Source organism: Mytilus californianus, unplaced genomic scaffold (genome assembly GCF_021869535.1).
Source record: "Mytilus californianus isolate M0D057914Y unplaced genomic scaffold, xbMytCali1.0.p SCAF_11, whole genome shotgun sequence".
NCBI lineage: Eukaryota > Metazoa > Mollusca > Bivalvia > Mytilida > Mytilidae > Mytilus > Mytilus californianus.
This window is the reverse complement of record NW_026262593.1, coordinates 31972595-31996555: the sequence shown is the minus strand read 5'-3', so window position 1 is coordinate 31996555 and position 23961 is coordinate 31972595. Positions and strand designations below refer to the sequence as shown.

Here is a 23961-nt window from a genome sequence, read left to right as displayed (position 1 = left end):
TGTCTATTCGAAATAACATAAAAAATGTGATGCACACTTTAAAATAACCCGCTACGCGGGTTATTCAGTGTGCATCACATTTTTGATGTTATTTCTTCATAGACAGAAAAAATATTACAGTTATTTCTTAAATAAAAAACATAAAATAAAAGATACACCTGATTCAGGTTAAGACATTTAGCATTGGTCTGAAAAATCATCATATTCACAAACTCCGTATAAAAACATTTCAAAATCACTGTGTTAAGAGGAACATCAGCAGGTTGAAACAGGCCAAGATCAACCCAGACATATTCGCGACTACGTTCGAACATGTTTACGACATTGAAGGATTAAGCGCAAAAAAAAATACAAGATCCGTGATAAGTTGGGAAAATTTGATACCTCGATAAAAAAGAATAAAATTAAATAAAGTGCTAGTCGTAATTCTAAAACTAACCTATTTAAAAATATTTTCACATGCAAATCTTTGAAAAACCTTTTTGTTAACTGGTTAGTTTTTTTTAAAATATGTTCAGTGAAGCAAAAAATTTTTAACAAAAAGAGAAAACCACGCATAAAATTAGCCTAATAACACCACAAGTTATTTTTATATATTTCTATGATCTTCTATACAGTGCGCTGTAAATATTCAGTTTAAATTTTGATGGATTTTCATCTTGAGTCTTTATATACGCTTAATGAACAAAAATATGCATGTATCACACCTAACCCGAATAATTCAGTCGTCTACGATGGCTACATAACCTCTCAAGTAGGAGAGGTCGATTAAGGGAATGGACTGAATTTGGGTCAAACTAAACAATTTTTAGCATGTTGATTGATTTGATGTCCCAGTAATTAGGTCTACAGTGTACCTGATGAAAGTTACTATAGAAACACGTGACATCACACTGAAACCAGTTATACTTTTACTTATAAGATGCACGGGGTTTCTAACGTCCTCTTTAATGAGGATCTGGATGGGGTTTACAGAATAGAAAATAATGACCAAAAAGTGCAGAATAAAGGGCAAAACATATAATATTCATTTGAAAAAAAAGAATGGAGAAGAATAGGTAATTGAAATTAAGAATAGAGAATAATGGGGTGTTAAAATATAAAGAATATATAGAGAATAATGGGCAAAATAAATCAAGAATATTGTCTTAAAAAAATAAAGAATAATTAAATGAGGGACCCCCATCCAGATCCTCTTTAATCAACATCAGCAATTCAAAAAAGAAGGATTTTCAACCCAATCCCAAATTGAATGCAAAGTTTTCCAGAGCTAATTTATGTTTGCTCAAAGTATAAAATAGACTTTAAGGTAGTCATACAAAATGTTCAAGCTAAAAACTTCAGGAGGAACTATTAAAGTTATATTTTAAGAGTGGGTTTGATGACAATGCACTTAGTTTTTAATAATATAACTTTGATATCTTAGCCAAATGCACTTCGTCTCAATTTTTTATACATAAACAGAACTATTAAAACAGTTTTATATCTCTTGCGTAATCAAGTGGAGTTGTTGACCGAAAGTAATTGTAAAATTATTTGAGTTGTTTAAGTATGAAGCAATATCTAGATAATGAAGGTCTGTTGATTACCTTTTGGTTGGTCGGTTTAATGTTTTCTTTTCTTTTCTTTACTCTCCTTTAGCACAGGATCCTGTCTAGACCAAGACGTATTAAAAAGGACAACTGCTTCAAATAATTACTTGAAGAAAATTAATGTCGATAGCCACGATGACTGAAGTTCCAGAACTTATACATACGCTTAGAATTGGGAAACTCCAACGTGGTCATTCAGCTACAGGATCACATGATAGTTACATTTATGATATAGTAAACAATCACCATGTAAGAATATATGCCATCTCAATTCAAAATATTGGTTGATTGATTGGGGTTTAACGCCACTTTCAGCACTATTGTGCTATTTCGTGGCGGTCAGTTTTTATTGGTGGAGGAAGCCGGAGTGCCCGGGGAGAACCACCGTCATTTCAAAAATAAGAACAAAATAGCTTTGGCTTTGGTGTACTGCATGATGTCAAACAAATTTAAAAGTAAGGCGGAAGAGGGGGTTGGAATCCCCCTTTTTTCTATTTTTTCGTTTCATGGTGTTCCGGGGATTGGAAATCCCCCTTTTCAAAATGGCTGGATCTGCGCCCATGAATTCAAACTCATTAGTCGAAGAAAAACTGACAAGGCAATAGCAAAAAAAAAAACGAAAAGCGACCAACATTCACAGTCTACAAAACACAACAATAGAAAACTTAAGCATAAGCAACAGCGATCTGAATGCAAATAAGGAGATATGGTATGAATGTCAATAGACAACAAGACAACAGAGACAAAAGGAATAGGATTTAAACAAATAAAGGTCACTGTATGAGGCCTACAACAAAGAGCAGAACCTTTACCGTATAGTCGGCTATAAAATTGACCCTGCATGATAAAGTGTAAAACCCTTGAAAAACTGGCAAGAAAATCAAACTGCTTTTAAAATGCTTAAACAATATAGAAAACAAAAATAAAACAATTATAATTTTATTAAATTTAATAATAAGGTAGACAGCAACAAAACACAACCACTGAATTAAAGACTCCCTACTTGGGACAGGCAAGTCAGTCTCACCGCAGAAGTGCATGAAAGTTCTTCAGTTGTGCTTTGGAAATAACTGGTTAACTCAGAGTTGGACCGTGACATAACTTGGAATTCGAACATAATTATATCAGCGAATAGTGTTTTTCCTGTTTGGTTATAGCTATTTAGACGTTGTGTAAATTTCTTCATAATCAACATTCGCACCTTTCATATTTCAACTTTAATTTATGTTTACAAATCAAATGATGACCATATACTTTCAATACTAAGGACATCCTTATTAGCCTTTCATTCAAGTTATGCTAATAATCAATTGTTCCTTAGGGCTTTGTTTTCGTTGACGTTGTGTGACTTTTTGAGTGTAGGTGAGATATCGATTAAAAGTGGTTATTAGTCAAACAAGGCGCCACAGGTGAGGCCACAAGTTTTGCCATTCCATTTTATCACGAAAATAGTATGTTTAATGGTGACAAATTAAAAAGCAAGGGGGAAATCCTTTCTCTGTTTTTTAAAAGAATATAGAGAGATGGAAATCAAACATTTTTGTGTGTTACTTTTTTGTTTTTATTACATTTTTTAAATCTGCTTGTTTGAATAAAGACTGAATTTGTTTCAAACAATTAGTCAATAATTTAACCTATTATAATAGTTGTATCGTTTTTCACTCTACTTTGGAATTGCATATTGTTTTCACGTTTCGTGTCTCAAGTGTAGAAAAATACTAAATATCATACGGTTAAGGAGGTATTTACGTAATTGTTGATCTTTCGATTTGTGTATGATATTTTGTATGCATTTAGAAATAATGACATGTGTAGCATTTTTACTTTTATAGATACAATCAATTACAAATTTGAAAAAAGATACACAAATTTATTATAGAATATAAAATAAGAAGATGAGTTATGATTGCCTATATATGAGACAACTATCCAACACGAAGCGGATTTAAGTAACTATAGATCACCGTACCCCGTCAACAATACTTTATAGTTGGCTATAAAAGACCTCGACACGACAAAATGGATATCAATTCAAACGAGAAAAAAACCAAGACCTGATTAATGACAAAACAATGAACGAAAAACAAATAATAGACACTTAATGCTACGATTTTTTCTCTCATGCACTTAAACTCCCATTCATCCAAGAGCTGTTAGTAACTGCGAGAAGCTCTTGGCCGGTACTTGGCGACTTTTGCTTTTATTGTAGCTTTTTTTGTGTGCTCAATACCAATCTTTTGAGTTAATCCATTTAAAATTGATATTAACAGTTTGATCTTATGTTGTGCTGTTACACCATTGTCCCTGGTTAGGGGAGGATCACAAACATATTTAACACCGCCATATTCTTTATTTGCCTGTCCCAGGTCAGGAGCCTGTAATTCAGTAGGTTGGTCCTCTCCGTAAAATATTCAGTATGCCTTCGTAATATATACAAATATTAAGCTTGTCAATAACAGTCGGGTACCAGTCTAGTAATTCAGAGCTTGTCAATAACGGTCGGGTACCAGTCTAGTAATTCAGAGGTTGTCGTTGGTTGCTGTCTATGATGTTTTATTTTCGTTAGACGCTTAATTCTACTTCCTGTTTTGTTATAAAACAGGAAGTAGAATTTCTTTTTTGAACTGTTTCATATTTTGTCATGTCGGGCCTTGTGACTGACTGTACGGTATGGTTTTTTTCTAATTGTTTGAAGTCGTGGTACAGTTGATAGTAGTTGTCTCATTTACAATCATAGATAACCACATTTCCTGCAAAATTGTAGTTTTCTCTTTTTTCATACATAACTTAAGATGATTTAGACACCAATTTGATATGTATGTCTGGAAGAATAAATACTTAGAAATAGTATATCAGTATTCAGATGCATTTCAACGAATACTAAATTCATACAAAATTTCTGAAAAAATCCAAAATATCGTTCAATTACGTAAAATTTGCCATACGATATGCCTCAATGGAATGTGAAGTACATTAGAACTTGTTTACTATCGAATGATTTATATTGCGCATTAGAAAAATAATTTACATCTTGAGACTACATTTTAAGTATCGGAAAAGACGTAAAAATTCAATAAAAAAAAAATGTGTCCTCCAAATTTTATTTTATATAAAAGTACAAAATGCATATCATCAAAATTTAGATACTTCAAATGTCATTATTCTAACAAAAGTGAAAGTATTTTATGTACGCATAACGGTAATGTATCGATATCAAGCAGGTGCGGATCCCAGATTTTGAAAAGGGGGCGGGGGGAGGGACTGGCAAGCAAACGGTTAGAGTGATACTTATAAAAACTCTATGCATTTATCATATATGAAACTCCATTACGGGGTCCCCCTAGATCGACCTGTGTATAAAGGACATCCTGTGCCATAAATTGTATATTTGAATAGGTAAAAAAAATACAAATGCTTTAAAACTTCTAGGTGGATAAAGACATCAAGTTTGATAGATTTTGCCAATTTTCAGAATTTGTTAAATTTGCTATTATGAAAGTTAATATTTTCAATCTAATTTACGAACTACTTTAAAAGGACACTCAAAACCGATGTTTGTTTTCGAAAGTCAACTTAAAGCTATTTATTACATTTCGAAAATATCGTGAAATTAAATCTTTAAATATTTGCCGTTTTGCATAGAGAGGCAAAATTACCGAGTATAAAAATAAGGAGATGTGGTAATATATGATATAAGACAACTATACTCCAGAGACCAAAGGACGAGGATGTAAACAGTAAAAGGTCACAGTAAGGCCTTGAACAATGAGTAAAGCCCGTACCGTATAGTACGTTATTATAAAAGGCACAAGTATAAGAAAATATGAACAATGTTAAAGAGAAAACCATTTGCCTGAACTATGCTGTCAACAATAAACAAAAACAAACATGGAACACAGCAAACCAACAACACATTACAGGTCTCTTACTTGGGATAGGTGCATAAAGAATGCGACGGGATTAAACATGTCATAAAAAACAAACTGTAAAAATTAGTTGGAAAGGTATGCCTATTTTTTTTTATAAGAAAGCAATGAGAAGATTTGGAGTGAATAAGCATGAAAAAAAACAGTATCAAGAAATCTGAAAATAAAATAAAACATTATATGAAAGAAACGTTGTGTTATTGCTGTTCTTCGTCTTGACTAGAAAGTCTTCATCAATGAATTAAGGACCTCAAACGTATTTTAGCGGGGTAGCAGAGTGGCTACAGTGATAACTAGACTGTCAAATCTGAGGTTATGAGTTCAAATCGTGAATAAGTCATTTGCACTCCAATATTAGTTGACAAAGATTAACAGTTGTTTCTGCTGACTATATGTCAGTAGTTATATCCGGATACTCCGGCTTCCCCAACCAATAAAAACTGACCGTTGTGAAATATTCAAGGTCACTCAATGTGGCATTAAACACCAAGAAATGAATACAAAAAAGACATAACGCTATATCAAGACTACGCCGGGAAGCCCGTGAGACGACTTGATAATACTGTACTCCCTGATATTGATCTTATTATTGGACAGTTAACAGTCAAGCACTTTGGCCATTACACACACGAAATTAGATAGCCCTTCTCAAAAATATATGTGGTTTTACACCTGATAGAAAATGGACTAGAGACGTGAAGATATACGATATATATACATGTGAATAGTGGCGTATATAATATTAATATAATGTTATGTGAACTTTAAACTTAGATAAATATATAAGGTTTGTATACATTATTTGACGGATACAGGTATAACAGGTGAGAATGTAAACGTGATAAAATGTATAAAATGCATGGATACAATATTTTAGAATATCCTCAACACTATTTGTTTTCTGTCTTATAACATGTTTAGTTTAAAAGGAGAGGCTTATATTTAAAAAATGTCAACATCATTGAATGTGCGTCTACTGACTTTTTTTTATAAATTGGGACAAATGACGTATACATGTATAATTGAGGGTATGTGTGGAGGTTTACAGAATAGAGAATAATAGGGCGGATAAGGAATAGAGAGAATGGACAAATAAATAGAGGATAATGGGTGTATGAATATAAAGTATAGAGAATGATGGGGTGATAAAATATAAAGAATAGAGAATAATGGGGTGTATGAATATAAAGAATAGAGAATAATGGGGTGTATGAATATAAAGAATAGAGAATAATGGGGTACATAAATATAAAGAATAGATAAGAAGGGGTGCATAAAAAAAAGAATAGCGAATAATCGACAAAAAAAGATTAAAGTAAAGAATAAAATGGCTTCAAATCTAAGGAATACAGAGGTGAAGACCCTCCCCCATCCTGATCGTCATAATAGTCGTCATACTGATTTCCGTTTTAAATAGGTCAATGACATTTGTAGGAAGTGCATATAAAAATATCGTTACTGATATAAACCACATTACATACTCATCAGGAAGAGTTTATCGGTCAGATTATAAAATGAATACATTTCCGTGACAACCTCTACACTTTAAACAGCAAATTTAGTATAGAGCATAACAGCTCCGCAAAGTAAATGTATGCAGGTGCAAAGAAAGGGAAGGAACCTGAAATAGAGGAATAAAATGACAATTCAGAAGAACAAAAAAAAAAATGAAAAAAATAAATCGCCCTTCTAACATCATTAAGCAGTGATGGTCACTCACGTTATATATATGTTGTGTACAAGTTGTAATGTTGTACAAATTATAATTTGAACAGGGTTTTTGTTCAAGTTATAAGTATTTTGACATACACCTTCTTTCACCAGGTGATACAAGTTTATCTTCAATAATTGCCCAGTTCGATGTGTTTTACCCACACATTTATATACTTCAACCTAACATTAAACACTGTCCTCTATGTCATAAAACTACAAATAAGGACACCTGATTGTTTTATATTATATTTTTATTTTTTGACTAATACCAAATTCTATGTCCACAAAATATATTTTAGTGTTTTTATATAAACTTTGTGTCAGTACTATGTGCAAGACTGTAGCATGTAGTTGTGGAAATAAAACAGTGATATGCTTAACTAAAGACACTGTGCTTATTTTATCTAATTATGTAAAGAGATTCACAAAATACTGATAACATGTACAAAAATACTGTACAAATTATGATTTGTACAACATTACAATTTGTACACAAAATATATATATATATATATATATTGATCTAATTGAGTCAAAAAGGATGACCATTGCAAATCACAAAGTTAAGTGGTTTTAGTTAGTTGTTGTAATATACAGTTTAGTTCCGTATTTGGTCTTAAAGTCAAGTATGGAAAGGAGATTTAGAATTGGAAAGCTTGGGTTCAATATAATTATAATCATAGAAAACATACAAAACCTTTTACATGAAAACTGATGAACTCCACACTGTAGTTTAGTGGTTGTCGTTGGTTCATGTCTGTCATATTTGTTTTTCATAAATTGTTTTTGTTATAGATTTGGCCGTTTGTTTTCTTGTTTGCATTAATTTTGCTTCACGTTTCATGTCTGGGCCTTTTATAGCCGACTATACGGTGTGGATTTTTCTCATTGTTGAAGGCCGTAAGTTTGCATATAATTGCTTGCAACCACTTCATTTGAACTCTGATGGATAGTTGTCTCATTGGCAATCATACCACACCTCTTTATTTTTATAGATATAAGAAGATGTGGTTTGAGTGCCAATGAGATAACTCTCCATCCAAGTCACAATTTGTAAAAGTAAACCATTATAGGTCAAAGTACGGCCTTCAACACGGAGCCTTGGCTCACACCGAAGAGCAAGCTATAAAGGGCCCAACAAATAACTAGTGTAAAACCATTCAAACAGGAAAACCAACTGTCTAATCTATATAAAATGGAACGGATTAACAGCTTGATACTAAAACGTATGGTTTTAATTTTCAGGTTGTACTTTTTTAAATTTTTCATAAACATATTACGGTCATATTTTGTTCATGTGATTAAATGTTTTCTATATATTTTCATTTCTTTTTTTATTCAATTTTTGTTTTTGTATTATTTCCTTTCTTATATTAATGCCATTTCTTACACATTCTTATCAGCATCTTTGTAGAATTATAGATGTCTTTTGGATTTGTTTTTGTCGTGTGGTTGCTGTCTCGAATTGATAGATGTGGTATGATTGCTAATGATTCTATTCAGCAGACACCAAATCAGCAGACACCAAATGACGTGGATCATAAGCAACTATACATTGTAGATCAAAAGGCCCCGACAAGACAAATGTAAAACAATTCAAACAAGAAACCAAACGGACAAATTTATGATTAACAAATAAATGAAAAATAAATATAACAGACAGCAAACGACGACAGCCACTGAATCACACACTTCTTACACGGAACAGGCACATACGGAATTTGGAGGGGTTAAACATGTTTGCGAGCGCCAAAATTTCACCTTACAAGAAAGAAACATCAGCTTCCTATTTAAAAGTACTTGCAGTTACAGAAAGCAACCTCAGAGCCATTAAACACTTACAAAATTCATGTTCTCCAGTAATTTTTTCACCTCTTTTTCAGGACGGAAGACTAGAGAGTCATGGCATTGGTTCCAGTCGAAATTTTTAGTTCTCCATTTCTAGCACTGTTTGGTGTTATTGTAGTTTCCTACCTGGTCATATCACTGATTCGGTTCAAAAAGAAACGTCAGTTTTATGATAATCTTCCAGGTCCAGAGGATTTTAGCTGGCTGCATGGTAATTTGCATACGGTAATTGCTTTGCTTACTTTTAATTGTTATATCTAAAATTATGGTTATTCCTGATTTTAAATGAAGATAACAGTTACCTAAAAAGTTAAACAAGACATAAATGAAGAGCCCCATCATGATGACCCTCTTCGATAGTCTAAAAGAACAAAACAATACTGTGATGAGACATGTAAGTGATAACTGAAAATTGAGGAAATAAACCCAATTGGGTTCTATATAATTATATATAATAACATTAACGGTACCATTTTTACTGCACCAGATGAGCATTTCGACAATTGATGTCTCTTCAGTGATGCTCGAGGCCTATCTATTTAAAAGTCCAATAATATAAACGATTAAAGTTAAATCCAACCCCGGACAAGGAATAAGAGCTATCATGCATGAGGGAGATGCTTTCCTTAGTTTTAAAGTTATTTCCAAATTTTAATACAGGAAATTTAAATCAAACAATATAAATAAAAAATATGTTCATGACCGTACTAAAGTACTGGGAACTGGGTTGGTGATACTCTCCGGGACTTATCAGCAGAGGTATCGACCTAGTGGTATTAATAACATCAAGTCCAATACTTAACATAAACGTTGACGAGCTAATGAAACCAAAAACGATTACAGGTAAATGCAACCCTGGACAAGGAACCAGAGTTACATGAGGGAGATGCATTCCTAACTTCAAATGATTTCAAAATTGTAAAACGCAAATTTATATAAAACAATATCCGTACATTTATGCCATTACCAAAGTACTGAGTTGGCGATACCATCGGGGACTTATAGTCCTCCAGCAGAGGTATCGACCCAGTGGTAGAAATAACATAAATGGTACGAAGTTTACATCACCATTTCATATATTTAGACAGAAAAATATATTAAAACATTAACGAACTATATTTTTCCATATATATTAACCAGAACATTCAACAGACAGACAGAAAATTCAATTTAAGAAATGTGCTCCCAAACAATGTCACTATTGTCGCCTACGGAACACACAAATCTTTTTTATTGGTGTTATTTTGCTGATGTTAATTAATGTCTCTCCTCTTTTTCTAGTACCCTAAAGGCTCCGAGGAACGTTTACGTCGCCATTATGAGAACATATGTAAATGGCCGAAGTTGCATAGAATATGGCATGGAGGGTTTTTGCCACATGTTCTGCTTTACCATCCAGATACAATTAAAGTTATTCTTAAAACGTCAGGTTTGTATTCCAAATAAACAGTAATATAATGCTAGGGATAAAACGTCAGGTTTGTATTCCAAATAAACAGTAATATAATGATAGGGATAAAACGTCAGGTTTGTATTCCAAATAAACAGTAATATAATGATAGGGATAAAACATCAGGTTTGTATTCCAAATAAACAGTAATAACTAATATAATGATAGGGATAAAACGTCAGGTTTGTATTCCAAATAAACCGTAATATAATGCTAGGGATAAAACGTCAGGTTTGTATTCCAAATAAACAGTAATATAATGCTAGGGATAAAACCTCAGGTTTGTATTCCAAATAAACAGTAATATAATGCTAGGGATAAAACCTCAGGTTTGTATTCCAAATAAACAGTAATATAATGCTAGGGATAAAACGTCAGGTTTGTATTCCATATAAACAGTAATATAATGATAGGGATTTACATTTTGCTGTACATTTAAGTTCTAGTGGTAGTTGAGAATGTTTCCACAAGTAAGCCATTTCTAATAAAAGGGCAAACAATTATTCTTTGATGGGATTAGGGTGATGGCTTGGGGAGATATTTCTTTGTTTGTTTGTCTTAGATTGGAGAAGAGGGTAATCGGCGATTTTTATTTTGGTTTTGGTTTAAATTTTGTTATCGTTTTTGTGTGTATATGGTGTTTTTTTTTCTATTTTATTTTATTTCAAGTTTGTTTGTTGTTATTTCTGTGCTTTTTTTTTCCGTTTCTTTTTTCTGAAAGGATTTATGTTAAAAACAACTTAAATCATAATGTGAATGTACAATATGATATATCTTATGTCCATATTTTGTGGGTTTTTTTTTCATAGAGCCCAAACCACGTGGCATTGGTGGAGTATACGAGTACGCTATTCCATGGTTAGGTGAAGGACTACTTATAAGTGATGGTGACAGATGGGCGAGATCTCGACGTTTACTTACTCCTGCATTTCATTTTGAAATTCTTAAACCTTATGTTAAAGTATACAACGATTGTGCTGACATTCTTGTGGTAAGTATTTAAAACAAACGCAAACAACGGCCAAAAATACACGAATAAGATAGAAAACTATATATCATACAGATTTCGGCAGTCGTACAGACAGTCCTTGGACCAAGTCTGCTTTTCAAGTTAACTTAACTTTGGTCCTATGACCGGTTGAAACAGTTCTAAAACCTGTCGCAAATTAACTGTAACCAGATAACCAGTCTAAATGACTGGTTATGAAGTTAACTTGCTTTATAGGTTAGGACTGCACCCATATATACTTATAGTATCTCAATCTAAAAAAAATACTATAAAAAGAGATTGGAATTTAACGTTGTAGATTGTATGTGTTCATTGATGTTGAAGTATCAAAACACTGTTACAACATAACTCATTCAAGTTTGCCGTCTATCTCCCTATTTTTACAATAAGATGCATCCACCCGGAATCATTTTATGCGTAGCAACACCAATTGTGGATATATTTTCATGAGGCAGTAAATAGATGTGTAGAAGCACAATATGATCTTCTTCATTTGTTTACTCTTTAAAAAATTCAACATTATCTCAACGAAAAAATACATATAACATCCTGTTCCATCCTTTTTCTTTTAACTTCTCTTTCAATTTCTTATCATTTTAAAAATATTCTTTTTATAAAAGAAAAAATATTTTCTTAATTAATTATACACTTTGCTTTGTTTCAGAATAAAATATCTAAATGTGCTGAATCTGGTGTGAGTTTTGAAGCTTTTGAAAATGTCAGTTTATGTACATTGGATATAATTCTGAGATGTGCTTTCTCTTACGAAAATGATTGCCAAACTAGAGGGTAAGACAGAGATAATATCAGTGATTGACACAATACTTTATATTCCAAGTGTATTGACTAAACTAGAGGGTAAGACAGAGATAATACATGTATCAGTGATTGACACAATACTTTATATTCCAAGTGTATTGACTAAACAAGAGGGTAAGACAGAGATAATATCAGTGATTGACACAATACTTAATATTCCAAGTGTATATACTAATAAAACAATAATGCTAAGTAGTGATTGACACAATGCTTTATATTCCAAGTGTATTGACTAAACTAGAGAGTAAGACAGAGATAACATCAGTGATTGACACAATACTTTATATTCCAAGTGTATTGACTAAACTAGAGGGTAAGACAGAGATAATATGAGTGATTGACACAATACTTTATATTCCAAGTGTATTGACTAAACAAGAGGGTAAGACAGAGATAATATCAGTGATGGACACAATACTTTATATTCCAAGTGTATTGACTAAACTAGAGGGTAAGACAGAGATAATATGAGTGATTGACACAATACTTTATATTCCAAGTGTATTGACTAAACAAGAGGGTAAGACAGCGATAATACGAGTGATTGACACAATACTTTATATTCCACGTGTATAGACTAAACAATAATGCTAATCAGTGATTGACACACTACTTTATATTCCAAGTGTATTGACTAAACTAGAGGGTAAGACAGAGATAACATCAGTGATTGACACAATACTTTATATTCCAAGTGTATTGACTAAACTAGAGGGTAAGACAGAGATAATATCAGTGATTGACACAATACTTTGTATTCCAAGTGTATTGACTTAACTAGACGGTAAGACAGAGATAACATCAGTGATTGACACAATACTTTATATTCCAAGTGTATTGACTAAACAATACGGCTAATCAGTGATTGACACAATACTTTATATTCCAAGTGTATCGACTAAACAATACGGCTTATCAGTGATTGACACAATACTCTATATTCCAAGTGTATTGACTAAACAATACGGCTATCATATTCTTTAAAAAAAGTACTGACATTGCCAAGAAGGGAAGCTTGAGGAGACAAATATCTTTTACTGTGGATTCATTTATAATATGTAGCAATTACATAGATATTTGATTTTGTGGTTATGCCAAAGCCTTACACAAGCATATAGAACATTTGTATATGTTAGCGGCAATAAGTGGAATTAGGCATTAAGCTAACGCCTAGGCATTAAGTTATTGCCTGAAATTTCCAGGCATTAAGCTTATTTCCTGAAATCTGATGATGATAATTCAACCTATTGCCAAACATCATTTCATGCAATAAATTAATTTTGGAATTTTTGTTTATCTTCCAAATACATGTTAATTCGGTGAAATATTCTTGATGAATGATATTAAAAGAATTATATTCAAAAATTAAATATAAAATGATTTAAAAGAGCTTCATCTTTAAGGCTTTTTTCGTATTCAAAACAGAACTTTATACTCGTATTTCTTTGTGGTATTGTCGACCCGGCTTCAGCTGGTCAAAATAGATAACTAAAGTTATGAAATTTTGCCAGTCACTTCATCTTTCAATCTGTTTTATTGAATATGTAAATTTTCTAAAATACTCATCTTATCTTTTCATTTCTTAATCTAAATTATTAGCATTTAAGAAACAAAAACATTCTCGAATCTTTGCGGAACATAAATTTGAAACAGGGAAAACAAAGAGCGTATAGTCCCAAGGCAAAAGTACAGTGATCATTTGGCAAAGATTAAACTTTTATAATCAGAAAATAAGGCAACTATAGACTATAACAATTTAAAATGGTATGACAATATTTTACCTTTGGAGATTTGAAAAACTGGTAACTAAAGTAAAAGAGAATGATGAGGGAAATTTAAAAGTTTATGTTTTTCTAGAGGAACTGTATGGTATTTTGGGAAAACATGTAAGCGATAAATTTGTCCTGGTAAAATATGTCCGGGCGGACACATATTACTAGTATAAAAAGTCCATGGTTACAGAATTTACTAGTATTTTTAGTCCGATGTTAGTAATTTATGTCCCCAGACTAATTTTCCTAGGAATTCAAGTCCATGTCATTAATATTCCTAGGTAAAAACGTCCATGTCCTTTATTTAAATAGGAAAAATATTAATGAATCAAATCATTTACTTATACAATGGAAATTTTAATGTTATGTTTTAATATTGTTTAAGAGTTGTGTATTTATATTTTTAATAAAATTTATGTCCCCAGACTAATTTTCCTAGGAAATCATGTCCATGTCATTAATATTCCTAGGTAAAAACGTTCATGTCTTTTATTTTAAAAGGTACATTGTAGATTTTAATGAAACAAATTATTAACATGTTAACAATGGAAATTCAATTTTTATGTTTTAATATTGTTAGAGAGTTGTGTATTAATATTTTAATAAAATTTATGTCCCCAGACTAATTTTCCTCGACAATCATGTCCATATCATTATTATTCCTAGGTAAAAATGTCCATGTCCTTTATTTTAAAAAATAAACTTACATGTTATGTTTTATTATTGTTTTAGAAGAAAGTTGTGAATTAATTTTTTAATAAAATTTATGTCCCCAGACTAATTTTCCTAGGAAATCATATCCATGTCATTAACATGCCTAGGTTATAACGTCCATGTCCTTTATTTTAATAGCTATACAGTACAATAATTTACTAGAAAAACAAATCTTAGGACAATTTTTCCTAGGAAAATAAGTGCCAGACATATTTTACTACCTATGGACTTATTTTCCTAGGAAAATTTGTCCTGGGACTTATATTCCTAGTAAAATTATGGTCATGGACTTGATTAACTAGGAAAAAAAGTCCGGCAGACAAATTTTACTACCGGACCAAATTTACTGTTACAAACACACCAAAAATATGTCAAAGCGACATTATTTTATTATTATAGACAATTAATAATGGCTTTGCAAACAATTTCCAGGATTCCATTGTACTTTTTCTTTCATTTTGTGAAAATTGCAACGTGATAAAATGTGCATAGAGAAGGGAGTTTATGTTTTCACAATATTTGGCGCGACACATAGACAGCAAAGGGACAAATGTCGTGGATTTACAACTAAGGTTATATCTGAATTAATGCTAATGTGGCCAGAACTAGACTGAGTTATTGTTCACGGGAAGCCAACGCATCTCCAATCACAAGGTAATAATGAGTGGTCAAACCGAAATATTAATGACATGCCTACTGCATGGATAAGGAACAACGAATGAGTAGTTGCAAATTGGAATCAAATACGTCCATATATAAAAGAATTCTGCCCTACATGCATAAAGGTATTGGACGATCACCAGGTACAAATGATAGAAAAAAATAAAACTGAGAAATAGTCTGTGCCATAACAATACCATAAACTCCGCACCAATTGGTAACAAATAAATTTCAGTACAATTTTCTATCAAATTGAATGAAAAAATAAGGAGATGTAGTATGATTGCCAATGCAACAATAAGTTTACATATATTTGAAGAGGTCAATATTTTACTTATGATTTTATTCCATGTAATTGACATTTAAAACTTCAGTTCTTATCATTTTATTATTTACAAAATGTATTTTAACTTTGAATAAATTTCTTTTTATTTACTCTTATTTTCATTTTAGGCATAAACATTAATGCCTGGACATAATTTTCAGGATTTAAGTTTAAATCCTAGGATGTAAGAGTAATGCCTAACATGATTCAGGCAATAGACTAACTGCCTAGGCGTTAGCTTATAGCCTAGGATTTAAGCTTAATGCCTAATTTCACTTATTGCCGCTAACATATATACTTCGTTGATCATTTATATTCGTGGTTATCTATACCTACGAAATCCACTTTAATTGGCACCCCACTAATGATAATGAATCCACAGTAATTATAAATGTAAACAATTAAATTTTACGTGTGTGATTATAAAAAAGTGAATATGATGATTTTTACGGTAAGATGAAAGAATTTGCCTTTCCAGTATTTTTTCTTGTGTAATTTCGTAAGAAAATGTGTTGGAGATGTGAGATACTGTCAGTGAAATGAATTCTACGAGTAAACTTATAGCTCTTTTAAAGATACGTGTGATCTTAAAAATGAAAGAGAAAACAAATTGTATTTTAATTATATCTTCATGTAATGTTTCTATTTCCAGGGAGTCACATCCGTATGTCAAGGCCGTGAATGAGTTGGCTCAGCTATGGTTAGAGAGGGCTAGGTAAAAGATACTTTTTAAGTACAACATCTTCATGAGTGTATGAATGCCCTTTACCGTCAGGCGTCATACGGTCATATTCGGCTACCGTTAACGTCAAATTGATCAAAATTTTACCGTGATTCGTCAACATATCCTTATCGTGATTCGTCAGAGGTCTCAAATAATTATCGTTACCGTTATTTTTGGAAAAAAATTGACGTGATTCGTCAAAATCTGTCGATTTTTTTATCGTCTTGAAGAAAGTCTTCATTTTATCGTCATGCACCAAAAATTACCATTAACGTCATTTGGCAAGATTTTTTACCGTTATTCGTCACGAAGGTACCCCATTACCATCCTCCTTCATGACAACCATGTGTACCTTAAAACGTAAAGTTTGGTGAAAAACATGTATTTATTTGATATACGATATGTTAAGTAGTAATGGGATAAATGGTAGATTAAATTTAGTCGAGGACCTAAAATGTAAATTAGGACTTTTATTCATCACATAAAGAGATTTATAGAAGATTGTATTCTTTTTTCTTGTGATGTTTATACTTAAAGTAACATAAATTATTTTTATATTTCGATAATGTATAACTTGAAGTTATGTTTTATCAGATCTCCATGGTTACATTTTGATTTCGTATATTATCTTACATCAAATGGTCAAACATTTAAGAAGCATTGTGACTATGTGCATAAAGTAACAGAAGATATTATAGACAGTCGTAAAAACGTTTTAGTGAGTATAAAATAAGTGTTAATTATTGAGATCAAGATGACACTATCAGTATGCATGTATGTACTGGTAGATTCCTCCTGTATCCGGAGCACCCATCGAGAGTTGCGAGGGAACAGTGGAATCCGTGAACACACCCTTTCGGGATTGATGGAGATTTGTCACTAACGCATTTACAACAATATTTACAAGGACAATCCCCACCCCAACACAAAGGGAGTGCTAGGACACCGGGAAGTCTGTTATTATGGTGGAGGAAGCCGAAGTACTCTGAGAGAACCACCGGGACACTCGGCGGGAACAGACAAACAGAAGAGATATCAATAGACTGATCTCCAGGTCAAAGTAGGGGGCAACTTTGACCAACCGAGGCCCCAAAGTACCCATTCTAGTTTAAACTCCGGTCTGGGTACCAGAGATGTGTGTGAGAAGGTGAAAATCACCCTTCTGATGTACTGATATTTTTAGCATCCCGAGTCAATATCGAACTAGGGACCTTCAGCACTGTAGCCATCGGTCTTAACCACTACACCACGAACTCGCACTGAAAGCAGTAACACACAATCAACAGGAATAGCATAAAATCCTGCAATGATTAGCAGACCTACATAAGATACACATAAAGCAGTATATGCTATATGAGACAACGAAAATTTCGATATATTCTTCGATAATTGCCACTTTTGTAGCAATATCGTGTATACTACATGTGTGTATGGACGCCACGCTTTACTCCGAAGTATACAAATGAACCAAATAAAACACACACACACACACACACAATAATAATAAAGGCTAGAGGTAAAAATAAATCAAATAAAAATATCGATCCCGAAGGTGCAATAATGCGGGGGGGGGGGGGGGGGTTAAACATGTTTGTGAGATCTCAACCCTCCCCTAATATCTTAAGCCGATGTGGAATAAACAAAAAACACAGCAACACGCACAGTAAAACTCCGTTCAATAGAAGTTTGAGTCCGATATTAGAATATGTAACAGAAAAAAACTAAACAACTAGCAGTTACTGACATGCCAGCTCCAGATCTAAATTAAACTGATTGAAAGATTATGTCTTCATCATATACAAATCAACTACAATCCATACCGTTAGGGGTTGAGGGACGGTTAATATAATACCATCATAAATTATTCAAAAAGAACATCCCGTTTCATGCCAACAACTCGTTTCAGAATACATCAAATACCATATGAGTTAATCAATATAAATACCAAAAAATGCCATGTCCAACTCACCGGGGTCTGTGAAAACAGAAATGAAAATAAGTTACATTGTCATGGCCGAGTTCTTCTTTTTTTATATTGTGATCTAGATTTTAAATTTTCTAACTTTACCTCAGAAGTTAGTTACTCATTTTTCTTTCTAGAAACAAGAACAAAATTTAAATCTTGACAGAAAAAGATATCTGGATTTCTTAGATATTTTGCTATCAGCCAAAGATGAAGAAGGCGTTGGACTGACACCCCTTGAGATCAGAAACGAGGCAGATACATTCTTATTTGAAGGTTTATATTCTGATTTAATTATAATATATACAAATAAGGAGAAGTGATATGATTTTGCAATAAAACAACTATCCACAAGAGACCAATTAACGTAAACAATAATAGGCTTCTATATGGCCTTCCACGATGAGCAGAATATACCAGACTTGTTTAAACGATTCTATTTTTTTTTAAATATATATTTCAGAAGGAAAGCAAAAATACCTTATACTAGTTATTTTGTATTTATAAAAATAAGTAAAAAAACAACATTCATTCGATTTTTTAAAGATTATCATGGCGTTCAGGTGTATTTCCGTATGTTGTTCCGATGCCCTCCCCCCCCTCCCCAACCCATACACACACAAGCATGGAACCCCCCTTTTTTTTTGACGATCAATGCATTTGAATGGGGACATATAGTTGGAAGCCCCCCTTTATCCTGGGTTAGGACCCTCCTCCCTTTTATAAATAACTGGATCCGCCCCTGTTAACATTATTGAAAAACTGCACAATTATGTTGTCATGCATTGTATCACTGTAATCATGTCAGCACCAAAGTACATGGTTGGGACGATGCAAGCTAACGAAGCAGCAGTACTCACCTAGTGATAGTATAAGACCAAGGATAGCAAATTTGACACTCATTTAGTCTTTAGCAGTTTTGTTAACTATGTGCTTCCTGTAGCAGAGAGCACATTATTTCCTTATTCATGTAGATTTTTTTTTTAATTGTATATTTTTTTACAACATTTGGTCTAAGATAGACAAAGAAGAGGTTTGTGCTCACGTAAAACTGGTTTAACCCACCCAATGTATAAAGCCTGTACCAATTCAGGCTTTCTGAACCATGTGTTTTCGCTGTTGTGTGTCTTTTGTTTCGTATGTCTATTTATTCAAAAGGATTCGGGTGTAGGTTGTTAAGATGGTCTGTTGTACTGTCCGAAATCTTTGGGTTTTCCTTTTATTCCTCTGATGACTATACGATGTATGACACGACAAAACATCTAACAACATAAATTAGGCATTGTTTTCGCTTTGCAAAAAAAAAAAGAATTAGTAATTAAGTATCAAAGTTATAAAGTATGTATGTTTCAGGACTAAACACAACTTCTAGTGGAATATATTTGGCGTTGTATTCTCTTGTTGAACACCAAGAGTATCAAACTTAGTGTATATGTTTCACGTTGTAGGACACGACACAACTTCTAGTGGGATATCTTGGGCGTTGTATTCCCTTGCTGAACACCAAGAGTATCAAAAGTTAGCACAGAACGAAATAGATAGTATAATGAAAGACAAAGATACAAATAGTTTTGAGTGGCAAGTAGTTTTATTCACATGTAAAAAAAACACCTGCACTTGAATTTTAATTCTTAGAATTTGCTTGCACCAATTTTCTAATTTTTGAAAAACGAAAGAGATAAAAGTATGCAGTTTCTCTAGGTCTTATTATTAAATACAATATTATTTTTAAGTAAAAATTAGTATTCTTTATTGCTGAATATACAAAAATGTTCTTTCTAAAAATAAGTACCTTATCATATTCTGCCATCCGCTTCTTCAATAACTGTTTCAAGATAAGATGAAAAAGAAAGGATTTTGATAGGGTTTACACTTTTTGTATTCCTAAAATCCATAAAGCTGCAAATTTATTTATTCTATATTATACATTGCTTTGCTGGATTTGTCGATTTGTGGCTTGGTCTCAGCAGCACAAATGATATATTTCGGTAAGTTCCTTCTTTTAGTCAACTTAGTTTCTTGATGAATAGTCAAGTTGTCGGAAAATATCCTCCTCTGAAAGATTATGATGATGATGGATGGCTGCTTAACGTCTAGTGGCAAATTAATATGCATATCCAGGACAAGAACATGCTAATGTAATATGAATATTAACCCTGCTTTGTACTAGACCGACACGCTGAGTCGGTTTTTTAATGTGCTAGTTCACAAGCTAACAGTCTGTAGGAAGACTGTTACGGAACACATTATTTTGACTCCGAGCCGACTAGTCTTTGCTCTGACTCCTTAATGCAACGTACTTAGCGGAGAAGTAGCAACTATCATTTTTTTTCCTGGTCGGGGTTCGAACCCACGACCTCCCACACTCGAGTCACCACGAGACCACCGAGGCGGTTGAAAGATTATGTAACACCGGTATTCATAGAGGTTCTATTTAGTGTATTTCAATGAAAGATCAATATACAAATACTTGAATTTCTCATTGTATTTTTGCTTTAGGGATGATTTATCCAAGATGGATTATTTAGGACGTTGCATAAAAGAAGCTTTAAGACTGCATTCTCCAGTTCCATTTATCATGAGAAAAATAACAAAAGACGTTGAGATAGATGGCACCACGTTTCCTGCTGGTTCCCGGTTCACTCTTCATCTTTACAACCTTCACCACAATCCACACGTATGGGAAGATCCTATGGAATTCAACCCAGACAGATTTCTACCTGAAAATCTAAAAAACAAACACTCTTTTGCCTTTACTCCATTTTCTGCTGGACCAAGGTATGTTATCCATTACTTACTTTTCTGGCTTTTAATGAAAGTTATTAATATTTATTGGTTTATATGTTTTAGGAATCATATATTGACTATATTCACAGTTTTGGTTATAAGCAGAAAATTATGTCGGTTAGAAGATACATTTTAAAACTTTTCTTTTTTCATATTTCACACTATGTATAATGAAGTTGTTTCAAATAAAGAAAAACATTGATAGATGAAAGAGTTTCATCCATGATAAAAATAATTGGCATTTTAATTTTTGCTGCTTTAAATTTATTTTTAGAAATTGTATAGGACAGCACTTTGCAGTTAATGAGGAAAAGGTGGTGATCGCTAACATTTTACGGAAGTAAGTGTTAAACATTCTTTATCAAAGAAACGTTAGAATACATGTACAAGTCGATGTACAGTAAATGGGCTATACCGCAGATACACCAAAAACGAAGTTGTTGCCCTCTTGAATATTTATAATATTAATCTTGCAGGTGAAATGGATATTGTGTGTATCAAGTTTTACAAATTATCATTTTTTAAGAAAAATATATTCTTTGGCAATTTTAGATTAGATAATTTAATGACAAATTTATGAGCGTTTTTCGCCAATTTTTAGTGCTTTCTATGTAAATGTTCACTTGTTTAGAAAGAATTCGTTCAAAGATATTGAAGAAAATAAAAGAGATAATTTAAATGCTTTAGTGAAATGATTTTCAGTTCAAATTTAACATTCCGCAGCTGTATGAAATTATCAATTTACTGTAACTTGACCTCGAGGTGTATCAGTATTTTAATATTTGCATAATACATTTGTAAAAGGCAGTTAGGTCGTAAAAGTATCTGTAAACAGTCCTATAACATATGATGACCTTGGGGTTGATATTCCCTGTCTTCTTCTCTTTTTTTTTTGCTATTTTTTGTTTTGTTTTTACTATCGATTAACCACCTTTAAGCTGGCATTCAAAAAAGAAGTAAAATGAAAATTATTAGCAATGACAACGTTAAAATGGAAAGTAAATATTAAGTCATAAACAAAAAACTTTCAATTTGTAAGAATGACACTTAAATATGTGTTTACTATTGTTGTGATTTGCGTCTGAAATCGAAGAATTCAGTCGTCACAAGTGTTAATTGTTACTGATAAGAGATACTTAATTAATCTAACTTTTGAATTTTTATCCGATTATTTAAAAAAAAACTTATAAAACAAAAAATGAAAGAAATGAAATCCTAATAGCAGTACTGAAGATAAAAAATATGCAGGTAATATTATTCAGAAAACTTGTGAAAAAGCTGTTCGGCTCGCAATAATGTGTCTGGGTAGAGTGATCTATTATCTTCCTTCGAACTGTTACCTTGTAAAGAAGCACTTTCATAATCAGGTCGGTCTAGTACAAAGCAGGGTTCATATTCATACCACATCGCTTTGTGATCTTCCTGATATGAATGTAGTATTTGCCACTGAACGTTAAATACCAATACCTCATCATTATCTACACCTCTGTCGTTTAACATGCCATAGCGAAACAATGGTAACTGTTGTAGTTTTAACTTCATAAAAAAACAGTCAAGGCCTAATTTGCAAGCACAAAGGAAAGTAAAAGAATTGTTAGATAGATAGATTTATTTGATCAAGTATCATCATAAAACATTACAAAAGTAGTATAAAAACAATAGCAGATATATATGTAAACATCATAAAATTTAAAAACAATTGCTGATACCTAATCGGGATTGCCCATGTAATCTATACGACTTATTTACAATGGGGTTCATTTATGTTACATTCTTAAAAACATTAAATATAGTTATAAGAAATCATGATTTTGGCTGGTTTTATACTAATTATGCTAAAGAATTGTTGAAGCTGATTAAACATTTTATTTTGAACAGGAACCATCCTTATAATATTGACTTGTGTTTTTTGCTGACATTTCAGACCACGGTAATTCAAAGAAATAAATATTTTTTCAATAAATTATTAACACATTTTCAAAATTTAGATAGCTAACAATGATACACTTGTATTTTACAGATTTCATCTGTCACTGGATCCCAATCATAAAGTCATGAAGAAAATTTCTGCAGTCATGAGATCTGAAAATGGAATTCGACTGTTAGCAACACCTAGAAATGTAGCTGAATAAAACTGAAATTAACTAGTATGATCTTATCATGCAATATTTGCTCTACAGGAAATGAGTTTTGTTTTGATAAAATACAGTGTCTGTTTGTTCGCCATGTAATTCTTTTAAAATATTCTTATTGTGGGGACAGAACTCGGTTAAGTTGTTTCTTGCATCAACTCATGGCTTATTTATCTTAATTGAATCATTATTGTTTGCTCAACATCCGGTAGCCAATATTTCATGCATATTCAGGACAAAAACAAGACAACATTAAATAAACTAAAGGCTCTCAAGAGCCTGTGTCGCTCACCTGTATCAACTGTGGTTTTGGAAATCATGTAAAATAAGGTTAAAATCATAATAAATAGTATTAGATTCCCTAATAAAGATTGAGGCCAAGTTTGGTTTAATTTGGCCCAGTAGTTAAATTAAAAGCAGGTCATCCCATTGTAGTCTTACAATAGTTACTGAAGACCACTTATCATTATTTAAATTAGTTTTCAAGTTGTGACCATTTGAAATAGTTTTTGTACAATTTTCCCATA

General features: G+C 32.3%; 1 protein-coding gene across 2 annotated transcripts; it reads left to right on the top strand.

Moving 5' to 3' along the window:
• The first annotated feature begins 4195 nt into the window (after positions 1 to 4195).
• LOC127719921 (cytochrome P450 4B1-like) lies at positions 4196 to 23523 on the top strand. 2 transcript variants are annotated; one of them, XM_052226293.1, is made up of 12 exons: positions 4196 to 4260; positions 9115 to 9304; positions 10361 to 10508; positions 11339 to 11520; positions 12203 to 12327; positions 16481 to 16543; positions 17147 to 17270; positions 18653 to 18791; positions 19964 to 20093; positions 21015 to 21293; positions 21577 to 21642; positions 23323 to 23523. In XM_052226293.1, exons 2-12 carry the CDS (start codon positions 9134 to 9136, stop codon positions 23432 to 23434), a joined length of 1539 nt encoding a protein of 512 aa, XP_052082253.1. In that variant the 5' UTR covers positions 4196 to 4260; positions 9115 to 9133; the 3' UTR covers positions 23435 to 23523. The 2 variants fall into 2 exon arrangements, with proteins under 2 accessions (XP_052082253.1, XP_052082255.1); XM_052226295.1 differs by lacking the exon at positions 4196 to 4260 and adding an exon at positions 6274 to 6342.
• Positions 23524 to 23961: the final 438 nt, after the last annotated feature.

Excerpts from the sequence above, each read along its gene's own strand:
- LOC127719921 (XM_052226293.1), top strand. The coding sequence starts at position 9,134 with ATGGCATTGGTTCCAGTCGAAATTTTTAGTTCTCCATTTCTAGCACTG. Across the intron at positions 12,328-16,480 it reads AATGATTGCCAAACTAGAGG|GGAGTCACATCCGTATGTCA; the intron begins GTAAGACAGAGA and ends TTCTATTTCCAG. Across the intron at positions 20,094-21,014 it reads GATACAAATAGTTTTGAGTG|GGATGATTTATCCAAGATGG; the intron begins GCAAGTAGTTTT and ends TTTTTGCTTTAG.